The sequence below is a fragment of the Lontra canadensis genome, unplaced genomic scaffold (genome assembly GCF_010015895.1).
Source record: "Lontra canadensis isolate GAN:19392208 unplaced genomic scaffold, GSC_riverotter_1.0 scaffold8, whole genome shotgun sequence".
Taxonomy (NCBI): Eukaryota; Metazoa; Chordata; class Mammalia; order Carnivora; family Mustelidae; genus Lontra; species Lontra canadensis.
Genome location: NW_022631002.1, coordinates 9,465,242 through 9,484,726, shown reverse-complemented (window position 1 = coordinate 9,484,726; position 19,485 = coordinate 9,465,242). Strand labels below are relative to the sequence as shown.

General features: G+C 45.5%; 1 protein-coding gene across 1 annotated transcript in view; it reads left to right on the top strand.

The window, feature by feature from the left end:
• VAT1L (vesicle amine transport 1 like) overlaps positions 1–19,112 on the top strand; it is a 133,766-nt gene extending 114,654 nt beyond the window's left edge. Inside the window, exons 8-9 of the mRNA XM_032853922.1 lie at positions 16,357–16,440; positions 18,514–19,112. Coding sequence (XP_032709813.1) covers positions 16,357–16,440; positions 18,514–18,612 — 183 coding nt within the window. The 3' untranslated portion in view covers positions 18,613–19,112. The remainder of the gene's footprint in view (positions 1–16,356; positions 16,441–18,513) is intronic.
• Positions 19,113–19,485: the final 373 nt, after the last annotated feature.

The window sequence follows — 19,485 nt, the reverse complement described above, 5'->3', positions numbered from 1 at the left end:
CTTCAGTGTTCTTATCCTTAGAAGCTGCGGTGATGCCCCAAGCGTCTCAGACTTTTTATAGAAACACTGAATGACATAATGGTGACAACAGAGTAGATTTTAAATACCCTGTCTCCCTTCTCTAAATCCTAGCTCTTCCCCATTTTCAGCTGTGGGACCTTGAGCATATAAAGTTCTACGACTCTTCACTCCCTCCTCTGAAAGTAGAAATAACGCACCTGCTATGTATAGAATTGATGTGAAGATTAAGGGAGATGACTGTAAACACGGAAACCGCTCACCGCTGGCATGTTGTAAGGACTTGGAAAACATAACCGTTATCATCACTACTATTACTATCATTGCCTAACACCATCAGGGCTCCAATCGCTATTTTTGTCCACATTATTATTCTGGATCTAATTTCAGTTACTTAAACAGCTGTGGGTGGCTGAGAGGCAGGTAGACCTGCCTCTTCTTTGTGCCAAGACTCTGCAGACTGATGAGCCATGGTAAAGGGAAACAACCCGGGCAGGTGGGACCTTCATGGGGGCAGGTTTTGCATAATTCCACCTGCACACACGTGGAGACAAATTAAACGCTCTCCCAGGCATTCTTCAACCGTGGGATAATTTCTTTGAAACCTGCATGGAATCCCAAGTAATCAAAAACGATGAGGCTAGTTACAGATTCCACGTTGTACACAGGACTGTCTGCTGTGTGTTCACACAGATTGTCTGGGTTGAGTCAAAGTCTGTTCAAAGTGCTCAGTGATAGAACCATCCAGAAGCTAAGGGACATAGTCCATCATATCCATGGGACAAAACTGTTGTATCATCTGGTCTTGTAGCTCCCACAGTGCCAAGAATTGCTTTAACAATAAAAGAGCCCAAAAATTAGAATACAGATTACAGAACTTTCAAAAATGATTTTCTTTTTAAAAATGATTTTCTTGGGACGCCTGGGTGGCTCAGTGGGTTAAGCCTCTGCCTTCAGCTCGGGTCATGATCTCAGGGTCCTGGGATCGAGCCCCGCATTGGGCTCTCTGCTCAGCAGGGAGCCTGCTTCCCCCTCTCTCTCTGCCTGCCTCTCTGCCTACTTGTGATCTCTCTCTCCCTCTGTCAAATAAAAAAATAAAATCTTTAAAAAAATAAAAAATAAATGATTTTCTTCCAGTAGGCAAAATAACATAAACTCAGTGGAGACATTTAAAGGTATATCCTATTAAAGAAAGAGGAAAAAACAAACAGACAAACATGTATATTCTCATCACCCAACAATAACCCTTGTGCATACAGTCAACCCTTGAACAACATAGGTTTGAACTGTGTGGGTCCACTTACACATGGATTGTTTGTAATACAGGACTAAAAATGCATTTTTCTCTTCCTTATGATTTTCTTAATGACATTTCTTTTCTTCAGCTCACTCCTTTGTAAGAACACAGTATATGGAACATATAACATACAGAATATGTGGTAACTGTTTATGTTACTGGTTAGGCTTTCAGTCAACAGTAGGTTATTAGCAGTAAAGTTCTGGGGGAGTCCGGAGTCAGACATGGATTTTCAACTGTCTTTGGTGTTTGGGCACTGGGGTTGGTGTTCTAACTGTGGTGTTTTTCAAGGGTCAGTTGGACTTTGTTGCTTTTTTCTTCCAGTATTTTTATATTTGGGGGTTGGTTTTGCTTTTCTTTGATTCAAGGGTTTGACACTTTTTAGAAAATTATAATCATGCTGCCAAACAAACTTGGCAGACTGCTTTCTTCCCCCCTCTCAGAGACTCTTACTAAGCACGTCAGATTACCATGGCCACATAATATGCCAACAAATCAATATGTCAGAGTTTACTCAACTGTTTCCCCATTCCTGGACATCTAGATTTTAACTTTTTTGTTATAGCTGGAACAAACATTTTGAGTATAATTTTTTTCCTATTATTATTCCATTTGTAGGATTATTTCCTTGGGCTATATTCTCAAAAGTGGAATTACTAAATTGGAGAAATTTAAAGGCTTTGCAAGATATTTTTTGAAGACTTTTTAAAGACTCTACAAACATTTTGGGGCGCCTGGGTGGCTCAGTGGGTTAAAGCCTCTGTCTTCGGCTCAGGTCATGATCCCAGGGTCCTGGGCTCGAGCCCCACATCGGGCTCTCTGCTCAGCAGGGAGCCTGCTTCCTCCTCTCTCTCTCTCTGCCTACTTGTGATCTCTATCAACTCTTAAAAAAAAAACCAGACTCTACAAACATTTCCTACACTACTTGACCTCAGTTTCTTATTAGTGTGGGTGAATTGCCATCTGCCTCCCCAACTTCTACCAAACCCTTTGTCTGTTATGAGGACTTTCCCACATCTACTGTTCCCCCAGAGAACCCAGAAATCTGACTCTTGCCCAAAAGCCATCCCTCAGAGAACAGTCCAGTCTGACTGCCTAATCAGTGAACCCCACTTCAGAGCAAGAGTGACTCAGCCACTCCATCCCCTACTGGCCAACAAGTTGGCTGAGGTAGGGGGTCCCTGAGTAGGAATGGGAGGTTGCTGGACCACACCTCCCTCATCTTCCTACCTCCCACTCCACATTGACTCGGTTTGCTATCTCGTTGCCATGGCAACCTCATCTTGAGGCTAATAGCTATTCCCTAGTGCTTAGAAGGAGAAAAACTCAGCTGATAGACAAGCAAGAAAGATGCAGGAAAGAAGATGCTAGCCCCCCACCCCACCCCCGCGTGCCCCTCCGAGCCTTGGCAAATGGGCACAGGTAATTAGAAATTAGACTTTAGCGTCACACAGACTCTGACATAAGGAAGGTTCCAGGGCTAGCAAGGTCATCTGTTTGCACAGCTAATTAAAATGGATGAAGATAAATCAAATTACCTCAGATCTCATCTCTGCTTGATGGAGAATCTTTCAAAACATAGGTCATTTTAGAGGACCTTTCTATCTTTAGGGGAATTATATGGCTTCTACAAACAGCCTGAAACGGTCTTAAAGGCGAAGTGGGATTTAACAGCATATCCCACTGCATCTTGTCAGTTCTACCTCACCAGCATCCCTAATTTCCAGATCTCACTGGTTTCCCGTCCCTCCTTGTCCAGTGCCCACTGGCCAGGGTGCACCTCCGCCTGTGTCCAGGTGAAGGCCCCTCCCACTCCCTGTCCCCACAGAAGAGCCCAACCATCAAAACTCAGCACACAGCATCCCCCCTCACTAAGGCTCAGTTCCCTGAATGAGCCATAAATCCTCCTCCACGACTCTGTTCTTGCCTCAAGTACAAGCATTTCCTCTTCCCGGAAGATGCCTTCCTATCCTCAGAAACCCAGCACAAATGCCATTTTTTCTCTAAATTGAGTCATTTCCTCTCCTGGCTCGACCGCCTCTTCATTCATCCCTCCAATATAGCTCTTCCCACGCTTTACTGGAATTGAGCGTTCCGGTGGCCTCCCCGCTCAGCAACCCTGGGCTTGTCTACAGCAGGGCCCGCGTGCGTTCGTCCCCCGGAATGCAGCCTGGCACTGGGTCGATACTGGAAGTTATTACCTTCTCTGAGCTGGGCTATTTGGTTGAAAGGGTACATTCTTTTATCTGGGGAGATGAAAATAACACCTCCAGCTTCTCTAGCACCAAGTTTCAAAAAGCCCTCAATTATAACATCATCATCATCATCATCATCATCAAATAGAATGATATATAATGATACACTGATGATATATTTGGTATATATATGACATACAGGTTCCTAATGATAGGGTAACAGTTGTGCATTTGGGTGCTACAGCTGTTGTCATGGTTGTTGTTCGGGGAGCAAAGCTCGACGTTCATGTTTTATAAGCTTTTTGGCAAATTCCAAACATATTCAAAAGCAGTGAGAGAATAACGACTGCCCTCCCCAACCCACATACCCGTCAACCCGGCTCCCACAATGATTAATGTTTGGTCACTTTTGTTTTCTTTCTTGCCTCCCCCCCACCACCCTGCTATTTGTCAGGAGTGTCTGCAGGCAGCCCCAGGCGTTAAGAGTTTCATCTGTCTGGATTTCATCAACAGTCCAGGTTAAAAACCCTAGCTCTGCCAGCCACTGTGTCTGTGACCTTAGGCAGTTAATTAACCTCCCCGATCCTCATTTTCTGTGTATGTAAAATAAGAATAATTATGGTACACCCATCATAGGAGCAAATGGAATATTCCATGAAAAACACTTGATGCTTAACTTAGCCTTTGCCTAGGTCCTGTGCGAAGTGGTCAGTATTGGCCATCAAAAATCACTATTAGGATCACCGTCATCACATACCAGTTTACGGCGCAGTCCCAGCATCTGGGGCACGAAGGACAAATGACAGCGCCCATCAGTAACCGTGCCTCTGGCAGCAGAATGAGGGCAGACCAGGTGGAAAACCTGGTACCTGGGACCAAATAGGAGGCTGGGAAAATCATCCTCCCGGATGGGGCGATTGAGATGGGGAGACCACACACACGGGGAGGTGGGAGGGAAGACCTCATACTGCTGGGCTGCACAGGGCGGGGTCTGAGTCTAGATTCTGGTGGCCTGGAGAGAGTCGGGGGTTGGGGAGGTCATGAGTCTCCTCTTGGACAGCACGGGTGGGACAGCCTCTCATGCTGATGAGGCGTCCTGTGATGCGGCATCCTCAAGGAGATACTCTGATCGTGCTAACACGTGGCTCTCCTGTGTGGCTCCTGGCTCGTTTACTTTGGAGTCACTTGCGCATCTCCAGGAAATAAACACCCCATGAAATAGCCCTGCTCTATAACCTCCATTCACTACTGGGATGATCAAAGGGGAGGTGCTGCTTCCCTCGCCATCACTTTTATTTTTTTAAGTGGTATTATTTCTTTTATTTTTTTACTACATATAATTAACATACAGTGTTACCTATGTTTCAAGTGCCCAATGTAATGATTCTGCAGTTCTATGCACTTCTCGGTGCTCACCGAGATAAGGGCACTCTTCATCCCCACCACCCGTTTTCCCCACCCCGCCACTGTCCTCCCCTCTGGTAACCACAAGCTTCTCCTCTGCAGTTGAGAGTCTGGGTTTTTGGTTGTCTTTTTTGTTTTGTTTCTTAAATTCCACATATGAGCGAAATCATATGGTATTTGTCTTTCTCAGACTGACTGATTTAACTGAGCATTATACCCTGTGGGTTCCTCACAAAAAATTAAAAATAGAACTGCCTTGGGGCGCCTGGGTGGCTCAGTTGGTTAAGTGACTGCATTCAGCTCAGGGCATGATCCCAGAGTCCTGGGATCCAGTACCACATCAGGCTCCCTGCTCCTTGGAGAGTCTGCTTCTCCCTCTGACTTTCTCCCCTCTCATGCTCTCTCTCACTGTCTCTCTCTCAAATAAATAAATAAAATCTTTAAAAAAAAAAATAGAACTGCCTTATGATCCAGTAATTCCACTACAGGGTATTTACTCACAGAAAATGAAAAGGCTAATTCAAAAAGATGGATGCACCCCCTATGTTTGTTGTAGCATTATTTGCAATAGCCAAGATATGGAAGCAAATCCGTGTCCATCCACAGATGTGTGAATAAAGAGGATGTGAGAAATACATATATACGTATATATAATATTTATATATATTTATATTATATATTATTACTCAGTCATAAAAAAATGAGATCTTGCCAAATTTGCTACAACACAGGTGGACCTAGAGGGTATACTCACTATTACTTTTAAAACTTATTCTACAATGAACACATGCTCATTGTGGACATTTTTATAAACATAGAAAAAAATAAACTCTCACTTCTATGTGGATTCGAAACTAGCCACACCTACAAAAGCAGAGAATTGGAGAGCGGTCACCAGAGGCCGGGGGAGGGAGGACTGGGGAGGCAAGAGCCAGAGGGCGCCAAGTTCAGTTTCACGAGATGGGTAAGTTCTGGAGATCTACTGTACGGCACTGGGCCTGAAGCTAACACACTATATGTGCTGCACAGCTAACATCTGCCAAGGGGGTGGATCTTATGTTGAGTGCTCTTATCATAAAACATAACTACAACGTAATTATTATAATGACGAGAACAAGAGGAAGCTTTGGGAGGTGATGGGTAGGGGTATGTTTACGGCTTTGACGGTGGTGATGGTTTCACAGGTGCACACTTATCCCGAACTCATCAAGTTGTAATCATCGATTATGTACAGCTTTTACATGTCAATTATACTTCAATAGGGTGGTTTAAATAAATAAGTAAACATTTGAAACAGAGATAATGAAGAAAATGAAAACTAGCCATATCCTTACCACTCGGATGTAGCCAGAGCTGTTGGGTTCATACAACCTATTGTTATCTTTAGTTTGTGTTTTACACAGATGCGGTCACACTGAATATACAATCACTTACTCTCCTTATCATGTCAATAAGATACAGAGATTCCTGTAGTTCTCCTATCCTACTCCTGATGAACATTTTTCTCCAGTTTATTGCCTTTAAATAACAAATAAGGACTATTAGCTACTGAAGTAGTGCCTGTTTTACTCATGCAGCTTTATTCTGCTTCTTTCATTTTGCTTCTTTTGAAAAGCTGTTGCTATCAGTAAACATAAGGAAAAAATCAATTATTTCTCCTGCCTTTCCTATTTGAATTGTTTATCACTGGTAATTCAATAATAGATGAAGGGACGTGTCTCCTCATAAATTATGGCAGCTAATAATCAATTAGTCCTTGATTTTGGACTTGTAACCTCCAGAGCTGTCTGAGAAATTGTTGTTGTTTCAAGCCACCTAGTTTGGTGTACTTCGTTTCTGCAGCCCTACACAACTATTACCCAGACGTTTCCGTGTGTTCATAATTTTTTTTTTAATGAAAAGAATGAATAGTTTAGCTGAAGACTCGGTGTGATTTTTTTTTTCAAGGTGTTATTGCCAGATTCCTATCAATATGCAAGCAATTATTTACTTGGTTGTAGTTATAGCGAAATGCAATTTTATTTCTGGACATTTGTTTTCACCGTGCAGAGCACTGATTTGCATATCTTAGTTCAAGGACATACATCTCTACTAGCCATTGGGTCACGCTAGATCCTACTCTCCTTCCTCAAAAAGAAACAAGCCTTCTCCCTGCATTTCCAGCCTGCAACTCTGCTTCTGATTTTTCCGCTCGTGTTACGGCAAGATCTGGCTCCTTGTGACCATAGGTTGTGGACTGCTCAATAACCCACTGATTCTAACTGATGCACGCACACGTATCCTATGACCCCACCACCACACAGATCATCCCCTCCATGATGAGCACAAGAAACTCAGCTGCTGAGTCCTTTGAGGGGCCACACAGAGCCAGTGAATGGGTTTAATTCACTGTAAAAGAATATCCCAAAGGTTTCTTGATGCACTGAGTAAAAGTCAGGTTGTTTAATGTCCACACAAGGGTGCAGAACCAAAGCTGACATCTGATTCCTTCCCCGTTGCCCTGGAATGGGAGGGGCTATAGCTGTGGCTTTCTGCCGCTTCTTAACACCCAATGATATACAAGCCGCGTGTTAACTAGGCTCTTCCCAGATACGAGAAAGGGGGAACACAGGCTCACTCTCTGTGAGGGATCTTAGTCGAGCAAGGGGCTTATTACCTTTCCTATTCCTTGCCCTGAGTCAGCCAAGCACAAGGCCTGATTTGGAGTGGGCGGTCAGCATTTGTTCAGTGAAGAATCAGCTGAGCTCGAGGATCTCAAACTTGAGAGGCCCTGAATCACCTGGAGGGGAGTATCTCCACGGTCTCCACAAACGGGTCTAGGCTGAGTCCAATACAGCACTTTGAAAGCCACGCTTTGTGATTCTGATGGAGGCAGCCTTCAGTCCACACTCTGAGAACCTACTATCGCCAACGAGCTGTTTGAAGTCAGAGTCCGCCTCGTGTTCCTCTCTTACTGAGCACCTGCTGTGGACCACACACTTCCTAGGCCTAGTCCGAGGACCGGAGCAGAACCTAGTTTCCTGTGGGCAAGTGCCTTTGGGTGCTGAGGTGTGGCAGCTGCCTGCCCTTGAGGGCACAGAGCTCAAGTGGGAGGGGTGCAGAGGGGATCCTGAGCAACACGACGAGAGGGTCTCAATGAGAGGCGATTTTGCCCTCCCAGGGGACATGTGGCAATATCTAGAAACGTTTTTACTTATCAGACTGGGGAGTGCTACTGGCATTGAGTGAGTATAAGCCAGCGATGCTGCTGAATACCTGAATATTCCTTGGTGACAAACTCTTCAAGAGGGATAATAAGAATCATGCCAGGGAACCAGTAAGGTGCATACCCAAGTAGAGAGGAAGTAACGTGTTACTGCTCCTACATACAGGGACCCGGGCCCCAGAATGTTCCCTCCTGTCTCGCACTTCATCCCAGGCTTGCATACCTGGCAACCGTGCGCTAGGTGCTGGCGTTACACAGGGCTCGGTTGGAGGCCCGGCTCCTCCACATCCCACTGTTCCACCTTGGGCCACTTTCCCGCACTAAAGCTCGGTTTCAGGGGTCCTCCATGAGCAACACGGACTCCAGAAGAAAAGGGGGAGTGTTTTTAGGTACCCCTGACTGGCAGCCTGACAAACTCCCACTTACCTCACAGGGTCGATGCAATGAAATGAGATCATGCCTGTAAGATGCTTTGCTCGGTGACAGCACCTGCTCAGTGCTCGTCCTGTGTCAGTTGCTGTGATGACAGTGAACAACGCCCCCTACCACCCCACGGAGGGACTGCCTCTGCCTTGTCCTTGACGTTTACCTGGTTTTAGATCCAGTTCTTTCCTTGCGACTCTTGCCTTCTAACACAAGGTATGGACAGACAGGTGTGACTCTCATATCACTACGGTGCTAGGTCCAGAGCCTCTAGCCCTTCCCTATCCTTTCTCTTGAAGCGGAGGGATCCTCAGTAAATCCCCCTTCAGTCAAAGTGGTGGAGAAACAGCTTTCTACGTGAGCACTTGTTTGCAGGGGCCTCTAATACAAGCATAACACCTCTCTTACTTCCGTTACTTGCACTGGCCATTAACCATTGCCAGACAACTTGTGCCACGCATATCTGCTCTGGTGACCACCTCGAATTTGGCACCCTTGGCATCCTAGCCCTTGTCTCAACTACAGCTATGTCTAAATGATGTAATCAACACTTCTCGGTTCCCTTGGGTACTAAAAATGCCCCCAAACACCTGCACACAAGCCCTTGCGTGCTTCTAAAAGCTACTTAATGTTTCCCTTTTTAAAGAAAATAACAGCCATCCTTGAGGACCAGAACTAGGGTGGGGCCATACAGGTGACAAGGGTTAAAATCTAAGAGGGGCTTCCTCTCAGGTGCCGACCCAGCACCTGCATGACCCTGAGAGTGAGTGCCTCCTTCAATTCTGTACCTTTGTCACCTCCTTTTCTCCATCCTAGCCCACACGCTGCTTTGTTGCAAAGACCCCATGTGCAACTGGTCCAAAAGAGCAGTTGACTGAATCATTTTTCTGTCTTTCCAAGTAGGTCAACCCACGGTCCCTGACATTTTACTTTTTTGGTAACTCTTCCATCTAGGTCAAAATCTGGGGGCTCGCTCACTTTAGAAATTCCAGATTTCAAGTCCACATGCAATGAATGTGTTACTTTTCAACACCCACTGTGTATTTGAAGTCATCTCAAAGATGGCTGTTGTTAATGGGAGTAATCTTCCACAGATGACATTGGTAGATGTGCTTCTTAATTATAGTATTACTCATTTCTTCCTTTTCAAACCTTTTAATTTATCACCTAATAGGCACAGTGATCCATGGAATAACCCATCTTAATTTTTTTCCCTATTTTAGGTGGCTAGGCTTATTATTATTCATGGCACAAGCCAAATGCTTTGATTATTAAGTGGTGTCATTTGTACCCTAATGACTTTGTGCCTTTCACACCATTCAAAAGGAAATTGAAGACCATGAAACATTAAATGAGATCCCAACAAAGATTGAGCATTGTTAACTTTCATTACTCAAGTGTGAAAAAAACGGCCTACTTAGTTAGAAGGCAACTGGAGGTGGAAAGACAGTCTAGATTTGTATGGTCAGTGTGGCCACTGCATCCTTGGAAACTCTTTGGAATATAGCACCATAGGCCCCAACCACGCTTGCCAGATCTTGCCCCACATTCGGGTTTGCTCTTTGTCGCCCCCTGGTCTCTTCTCAGTCTCTCCTTTCCCATCCCGCCCCTTCTGCTTGGAACGGTCCCTCTTCTTTTTTGTCTTAGTTACTCCCTACTCATCTTTTACATCCCAGCTCAATTACCACTTCAGGGAAGCTCTCTCTGACCTTCCTTACCAGATCAAATCCCCTATTCACACTCTCATAACAGCATCTTAAAATTATCAAGCGGCAATCTTACATTTATTCGAGTCATTCTCTGTCTGTGTCTTCCACAAGACCATACACTTCATGAAGGCAGGGGATCTTATAGGCGTTTACTCACCATTGTCTTCCCAGCCTTCCAGAAACCCTGCCTCTCCTCTCTTAGTTCCACTGAAGACAAAAATAAGAATGACCGAAATTACTGCTCCAAGCAAACATGGTCTGACCCCGTTCACCTTCCCGTAGGTCGTGCTTGAATGCCATATTGAATGCCAGCGGACGTTGCTGGAGCAGGAACCAATGGTACAGGGTCAATTCGGATGGGTTGCGATCCACGGGGGCTAAATACACAGATCAAGAAGACATGTTTTTAATTGTGAGATTCTTTTTACTACGATTAACCTATTTAATAAGCAAAACTGTGAGGATGTCGGGACAGAGAGAGCGTATCTGTTTCATCCATTATACACAGCTCCTGAACGGGGCTTTGGCATTGTTTGAGTGAGTGACTGCATGATGGATGGAGAGAAGAGCTGTTTCTGTTGAACGTATTAAGAAGGTGAGGAGCAGAGATGAGGCAGCTCCCCGGAATGACCCGATGAGTCAGAGCAGAGCCTGGTGGTGATCTCACTCCCTCCTGCCACCATCCACTTTGGATGGCACCAGGGTAGTCTCCCAAGGACAGGAAGTATCAGAAAACGGTCAGGCAGCCTCTGTGCTCAGGGTCCTGGCATCGTGAGATGTTTTAATGATGTGACTCAAATTTCCTCCCACTGTCTGGATGGGACACCAGCAGGATCCCTAGCCCTGGAAAATCCAGCTGCCAACATCAAATCTGGCCAGCTGCACAGCTGGCAGTCGTATCTCAGACTGGATGTGAGGGACCATGGCCCTGATGACAAACAGACAGGCCACCCAGACAGCACTGAGCAGGCCACCAAGAAGCAGCTGCCTGGGCCAGGGGCTCTGGGATGAGGGCCAGATGAAACAGAAACCTCTTGTGCGGCTCAGCCACATGGCATCTCACTCTCTCCACATACCCACTTGCTCAGTCATTCATTCATTCATTCTGGAGGCTGTCATATGCTAAATACTCCTATACACTGGGGTCCCTGAGGTTGGTGCCACTGTCCTACCATCTGGAGCTTCGCTCTCCAGTATGGTCGACGTGAGCCATGTGCAGCCACTGGGCACTTGAAGAGTGGCTCATCTGAATTGAAACACGTTATAAGTGTCAAGTATACCCTGGATTCCAAACACACTGTACAAAAGGGGAAAAAAGCGGTGCCTGGGTGGCTCAGTGGGTTAAGCCTCTGCCTTCGGCTCAGGTCGTGATCTTAGGGTCCTGGGATCAAGCCCCGCATCGGACTCTCTGCTCATCGGGGAGCCTGCTTCCCCCACCCCCTCTGCCTGCCTCTCTGCTTACTTGTGATCTCTCTCTGTCAAATAAATAAATAAAATCTTTAAAAAATTTTAAAAACAAAAAGGAGGAAAAAGGGATATAAAATATCTCATTAAGACTTTATTATATTGAGTATATACTGAAGTGATAATATTTTGGATAGATTTAGTTAAAGAAAATATATTATTAAAATTAACTTAACCAGTTTCTTTTTACATTTGTTAACGGGAGTAACTAGAGAAATTTTAGAACCTCTGTAGCTCACTTCCTATTTCTACTGCACGACGCTGGTCTAGAGAGTTGTACCGTAGAGAAGAGGAGCTAAGTTCCACACTGGGGTAAGGGTGACATTACTAGCCGGCCCAAGGTGCCAAGGGAGCCCAAAGGAGACTTGGCCTGAACTGCGAGGGGCGGGGGTGGGGGATGCAGAGCCGCTTCCAAGGGTTCGCATCTAAACCAGCCACAGGACAAATGTGAGTTAGCTCCAGGACCAGCGCACTCCAGGAAGGAGCCCAATCTCTACAAAGGGACACAACTGAGAAGCCCAGGGAGCTTCAGGTACGTCTCCAGCAGCCGGAGAGGGCAAGGTATACGAGAAAGCAGTAAAACCAGAAAGAGCGACCGACGTTAGCTCCGGAAGATCAAGTCCAGTGCTGTCCAGCAGAAGTCCAATGGGAGCCACGCACAAATTTTTCAGTTTTGTTGTAATCACATCCAGAAAAGCAAGAGTAAGGGCACCTGGGTGGCTCAGTGGGTTAAGCCGCTGCCTTCGGCTCAGGTCATGATCTCAGGGTCCTGGGATCGAGTCCCACATCGGGCTCTCTGCTCAGCAGGGAGCCTGCTTCCCTCCCTCTCTCTGCCTGCCTCTCTGTCTACTTGTGATCTCTCTCTGTCAAATAAATAATTAAAATCTTAAAAAAAAAAAAAAAAGAAAAGCAAGAGTAAAATTGTGATAAAAAGTAACGTCCTCACAGTTTTACTTTTCACTTTAGTGATATGTTTTACTTAACCCAGAATATTTAACACGTTATCCTTGCAATATGTGATGCATGTCAACAATTCTGAACGAGACAGTGCATAGTCTATTTATTAGGTCTTTGAAGTTGGCCAGCTGGTTTACACTGAAATCTGTGTTGGCCCCCGTTCAAGGGTCCAGTGGCCCCCGTGACTCGTGGCTCCTGCATTAGGCAGTGCAGGTGTACTAGGCTTTTCTCGAGTGCAATGGGAAAAGGTTTTAAGCAGAAGTGTATCTTAGAAAAATGCCAGCCCCAAGAGAGAACAAGCAGCTTTCTGGAGGTTTCACCATCACCAGCTTTTGGGCACTGTCACCTACAGAGGTGGCTCAGTTTATAAACTGGTAATTTGGGAGCAGGGTCTTTTTTTGCAGACTCTACCTTGTGATGGGATTATCTGAGGGCAGCTTTGGAGAGCAGAGGCAGAGCCCTTTACCAGTTGTTGTTTTGTTTTTAAAGATTTTATTTATATATTTGACAGATAGAGATCACAAGTAGGCAGAGAGGCAGGCAGAGAGAAAGAGGAGGAAGCAGGCTCCCTGCAGAGCAGAGACCCCCATGCGGGACTCAATCCCAGGACCCTGAGATCGTGACCAGAGCTGAAGGCAGAGGCTTTAACCTACTGAGCCATCCAGGCGCGCCCCTGTCCCAGGTTTTGTCCAGAGTTCTGAAAAGGGGGAACTGCTCTCTCAGCTCCCAAGTGGTTCCAAGTGGTTCTACCCACCTTTCAGATGGTGACCGGGGGCAGATTCCTTCGATTTTCACCTTTGGGTTTCTCTTCTGTGAACCCGAGGTGTGCAGATAAAAAGCAACCTATGTACCTCATACATTAAGCAAAGCCTTATACTGTTCCTGGTAAAGAATTGCTCAAAAGATTGTAATTCTTTCCTCTAAGCTGTCATCAAAAGGACTCTTTCACATGCTAAGAGCAGCATAAGATGTCAACGCAGACAGCATAGCTGGGGATCAGACCACTTCAGTCACCTCTTAGGAAGACTCCTAACTCTTTCCCTATCCCCCACAGAAGCGATTTCAAGGAATCAGTTCACTTCGCAGGGCCCCCTGGGTAGCACAGCTGGTTAAGCCTCTGACTCTTGGTATCGGCTCAGGTCATGATCTGGGGTCCTGGGACTGAGCCCCAAGTCCGCTCCACTCTCAGTGCCGGGTCTGCCTGAGAGTCTCTCTCTCCCGGGCTCCCTCTGCCCCTCCCACTTGGGTGCACTCTCTCTCTCTCAAATAAATAAATGAAATCTGAAAGAAAGAAAGAAAGGAAGGAAGAAAGGAAAGAAGAAAGAATGAAAGAAAGAAAGAAAGAAAGAAAGAAAGAAAGAAAGAAAGAAAGAAAGGAAGGAAGGAAGGAAGAAAGGAAAGAAAGGAAAGAAAGGAAGAAAGAAAGAAAGAAAGAAAGAAAGAAAGAAAGAAAGATCCCCAAAATATGCAGATTAGAGCCAGCCCTTTAGGGGGCTTTTTTTCTAGCATCACAATAAGCTTTAACTGGTAGGAAAACAGCTTTTCAGTTTCCGTGGGCTCTGTCTTATTGCAAAAGCAGCACAAAATTGTTCTGAATCTCCAAGGAGTTACCAGGTGCTTAATGACTTGCCAGGGTAATCCACAACTGAGTTCTGGGAAGTCATTATGTGAGACATTATCTACCACCCTCCTCTGTCTTTGAGAATCAGATGAAACACAGTCTGGGTGAACTGGAAAAAGCATCGGTTTTGAAGTCTGACAAACCTGAGTTTAAGCCACGATTCTGGCACTGATAGCCATATCATCTTTGGATGAATTGCTTATATCTTTGAGCCTCAAGGTACTTACCTGTAAAATGGGTGTAATATAGATCTTGCAAGGTAAGAATTATGTAGGGAAAATAAGGCTACTTATCTACTGCAGCACAACAAATTACCCCCAAAACTTAGAGGCTTAAAACAACACTTCTGATCACACTTTATGTGGGTGAGGAATCTGGGCATGGTTTAGCTAGGTCCTTCAGCTTAGGATCTCCCAAGGCTTCAAACAAGGTGTCAGCTAGGGATACAGTCTCATTTCCAGGCATAACTGGGGAAGGATCTGCTTCTGAGCTCTCCCATTGGTTGCTGGCAGGATCTAGTTCCTCATAGGTTTCTGGACTGAGCGTATTGGTTCCTCACTGGCTGTTGGTGGGAGATCTCCTTCAGTTTCTTGCCATGCGGTCCTCTCTATAGGGAAGCTCACAACATGGCAGTTTGTGTCATCGGAGGAAGAAGGCAAGAAGAGTCAGAGAGAGAGATTACCAGACAGAAATCTGTCTTTTATAACCTAGTCTTAGAGGTGACATCCCATCACTTTTGCTATATTCTGCTGGTCAGAAGCAAGTTAGGAGTCCAGCCCACATTCAAGGGAAGGGGATTACATGGCTGTTAAGTGTCAGGAGGAAAGAACGGTTGGGAGCCATTTTGGAAGCTGTCTGCCATGATATTGAAACATTCTCAGTAAATAGTTGTTATGACCAGACATGACAGCATTTTGAAAAGCAGTGTTCATCACAGAAATAAAAGAAATATACTGGCGTATGTATTAGGGTCAGGAAATTTAACAGTCTATAAAAGACTAACAGTCTATAAAAGAGGCTGATGCTAACCAATGCTAGGTTTTCCAAAGACTACATTTAAAGATGCATTTAACTTATATTAAATACTGATTTGAATTTCATAATCAAATAGCAATGTTTGGAGTTAAAAGGCACTAATTTCCCCTACCTAATGTTTTATCATATATCCAAACCCCTTTCTAGATATTTTAGGATGTCCATGGTATTATGGGGATGTAAATAAAAACATGCATCTCGGTTTTCTCAGTTAGCAATATTATGAAGGCTTTTAATCCTGCTGTACGTTCTTCAATAATTAGCAGCTTAATAGCGACATAATATTTCTATTCCGTTGATAAATGTAAGAGCCGTGGTTTACTTAACCATTCCCTTATTCTTTGATATACAAGTTGCTTCAGTGTTTTGCCATTAAAAGCAAAGCTGTGATTGAATATCTTTCGTGTGGCGAGTTCCCCGGCCCCATTTGGATTATGTCTTTAGGATAAGTCCTAGAAAAGCAATTAGAGTATGCACACTTTAATGGCTCTGTCAAGTTTTTATCCAAATGAGAAGCGAGCTTCGGTTTTTTGAAGCAAACACTACTCCATCAGCCCCAGACTGAATTCCTCCAAGACAGACATCCTAGCTTACTTAGAACAAAACAAAAACAAACAAAAACCATGGTGTCTAGCCTACAAGGACATTTGATGAATATTTTGTGGACTGAATGAGTGAACAAAAATATTTAAAAATCTGAGACTTTAGGAAAAATTTACTCTGGCTGATGTGCCCTGTGTCTCTTAGAACTTCACGGTACTCCCCTCCCCACCCACCCCATCCCACCCCACCCCGACTCTTGTTTTTTAAGAACATTTAGTCTTATTGCAGGAACTATCACTTTCAGTCCTTAGACCCAGAAGACCAAGTTGCTTGCACAAGCTCCTATTTGCACCCCTTGTTCCAAACCATCGCTGGCTTAGCGGCCAACCTTGAACCACTGCGCCCCCACGTGGGCAGCAAGTGGTTTGGCTTTTCTACCTGGGCGATTTCTCACCCAACCATTGCTTCTCTTTTTCTCCTCTCAGGTGAAGGAGGCCATGCAACGGATCCACGACCGGGGGAACATCGGCAAATTAATTCTCGATGTAGAGAAGACCCCGACTCCACTGGTGAGTCAAAAGTAGAGGGTCCGTTCAGTTCACCACAAAAGGGCCTATCTGGTGCTGGCACAGGTCAGGTAGGGGGAAATGCAAGCCGTTCTGGCTTGCGGCAGACCAGTGTAATCAAATGATTGTGCAAATGAGCGATGAGTCCCAGAACTGGGACACAGGCTAAAACAGAAAGGAAGATGCTCCAGTGAGAGCGTTTCAAGAGCAACCTGAGGACAGTCAGGAAAGGACAGGATCGATCTGTGTCTATTGCAAGTGCTGTCTCTTGGCTGCCATAAGTGGGAGGGATTCCTGGTAAATCGAATAAATTCACATTCACATATTCAACAGAAGGATGCCACCTGCCTCTGAGATGCCTCCTGATGATTGCACTGATTTCGCTTCCTTTAGTCAGGATGACACCCTCACATCCAGGGATCCCATCAGGAGTGAAGCATGTCATGCTCACACCCTAGCCCTCTTGCAAGGGCCGCTTGCAAGTGGCGGGCAATGTAGTGTGGAGGTCAACACGCAGAGTGCCATCGGACCGCGTGGCTTTGAAACCTGGTTCTGATCTCCCGTGTGAGACCCTGGGTGATTATTCCGCTGCTCCGTCTTCAGTATCCCCATAAAGTGGAGATCAATCCGTTCTCACAAGTCAGGTGGAATGATACAAATAAGGCATTGGCTGGTTCATACTAAGTTCTAGGAAAGGTTTAACAAAGAAAATACTTAGGAAGGGTTTTTTTTATTTGTTTGCTTTCTCACCTGTTTAGTTTTAAACCTGCATGAGGCATTTGTAAAAGAGAAAGAACTAAAATCTTTCCATGTTTTACTGTGTGTGTGTGTGTGTGTGTATTTCCTTTTTGTTTTGTTTTGTTTAAGTGTTTCCTTGGGTTTTGTAAACTTAATGTAGTTCAGGAATGATAGTCATTTCACTCAATGAAGGATGACTTCAGGAGAGAGCATTTTACAAAATGCAAGTGACTGATAACAATAGGTACTTTGTTTATTAAGTGCTTCCGAAGTCCCAGGACTCTGCCAGCAAATGTTTGAAGGCAGATGAGGGGTTGAAACCAGGGAGAATGGGGCTAGGCCCCAGGTTTTCTGTACACCTATGTTGTTCTTAAAACACATGACCAGATCTATTTTACCCTACCAGTAGAGGAGATCTAGAGCCATCCTGGAGAGTTTGTTGCTTTTAAGCAGGACAGTTGGCATCAGCTTCCTGCCTGTCTCCATACACATGAGGTCCTCTTGGGCCCTCAAACTCTATGAAGGCCTCTTTGACCATGGGGGTCTGTGAGCAGAGCAGGAGCTGAAAAGCCCAACTCTGAGGGCTCAGGGCCTGCCTTGGCATACGCTGTGGTCCTTGTTCTGCAATCTCAGGAGGGCTCTTATGAGGCTTTGGCTAGAACCAAAGTACACATCTTCACAGAAAGGACATTCCAATGGTGGGGATGTTGACAACAAAGTAGACACACACAGCTGTTAGTTGTCCTGGCTCTTAGGAAGTGACAGCATCAGGATTTGAACCCTGGCCCGTCTGTGCTGTGGATGCTATGAGTGCCCCCATTCCCCTAGCACCTGATCCCTCTGTCTGAGAGCCTCCAGCCACAGGAGCGTGTTTGGACAGTATGTATACAACTGGCCAGAGATGTCGGGGAGAAAACCCACCGTGGCCATTCCCTGGCTTCTTATCCTTCATGTGGAACAACTGTGAGATGTGTCCCTCACTGGCTCCCAGTAGTCCCCAGCACGAATGAGCCCCAGCTGCCCACAGTAGGAGCCTACTTATTAACACACGCTGTGCCGACTTCCCTGCCTTTTCTGCCTCATCTCCTCCCTCCTTACCTGTGCTTCCTGGAATCATCTCCCAAATTCCAAATATTTGCACTCAAATCCTTATCTCAAGAGTCTGCTTCTTAGGACACCCAACATTAGACAGCCAGCACCACACTGCCTTCCTGGGGAAGAAAGCGACCCTAACTCTTAGCCCTCAAAGAAGTCCTTCCCAAGGGGCCTTCCTCAGATGCACAGAGAAGGTAAGAGACAGCCTGCAGACCCTCTAAAACATCCTCTGTTGACTTGCAGATGGCCAACGACAGCACAGAGACCAGCGAGGCGGGAGAAGAGGAGGAGGACCACGAGGGGGACAGTGAGAACAAGGAGCGGATGCCCTTTATCCAGTAACCCAGGACCCAGGCAGGAGAATGTGAAGGATGGTTTGGAACAAGAGGAGCCCGTCGAGAAAGCTCTTCTGTGCCCCAGTGAACAAATGCTGTAGTCCACTGTGTGTTGTGTTTGTCTGCAGTCAGCTGAGCTAAAAGCTGTTGATCACTGTTGTTTCTGAAATTAAGTGCCAAGCCCATCCCAAGCAGTATTATGTCCCCCCCCCATCTGTGTATTACACTCCCCCCTCTCTCCTACTTCAAAACCATCCATCTTTGGGTCCTTCTTGACAGTTCTAGAACAGCCTTGCAAATTAATACGAGCCCACAGGCCCAATGCCTACGAGACCAGACATGGGCAAAGACAAGTTTGGATTGAAAGGTGTTATCATAAAAGCACTGTCCAGATCCTAGAATTCTTCAGGCCAATGACACTTTTTGTTGCCAGGCACCCATGATTCTGACAAGGGCACTTGCCAATGTGGCTGGCAGAAGGAGGGTAGGCCAGGAGGTGCTTTTATAAGCCTAGGATCTCTCCAAATAGTACTTTCCCTCTCCCCATTTAGGAGGCAACTTCCTGGTATCCATTCAGTTGTTTATCGGTCAAAAAGGTTGAACCACTCTCCTCTCAGCCTCTGATGCTTGATCCATTCATAGGTTTTTAACCATCAACACAGGAAAGTAGATGTGGATTTTTCAGGACAGAAGATGGGTCAACAGCATGAGTCTGAGTATCGGCCACAGAGACTTCTCCTCTGAAACCAGGTCCATGAGCAAAATCCTCCTCCCTGCCCGCCACATATGTTTTCTATTAATTTCAAGAAAACTCACCATATGTGGGACTATTTCAGAAGTCATTACAGAGATTTGCCTACGTTTGCACACTCCCATGGGC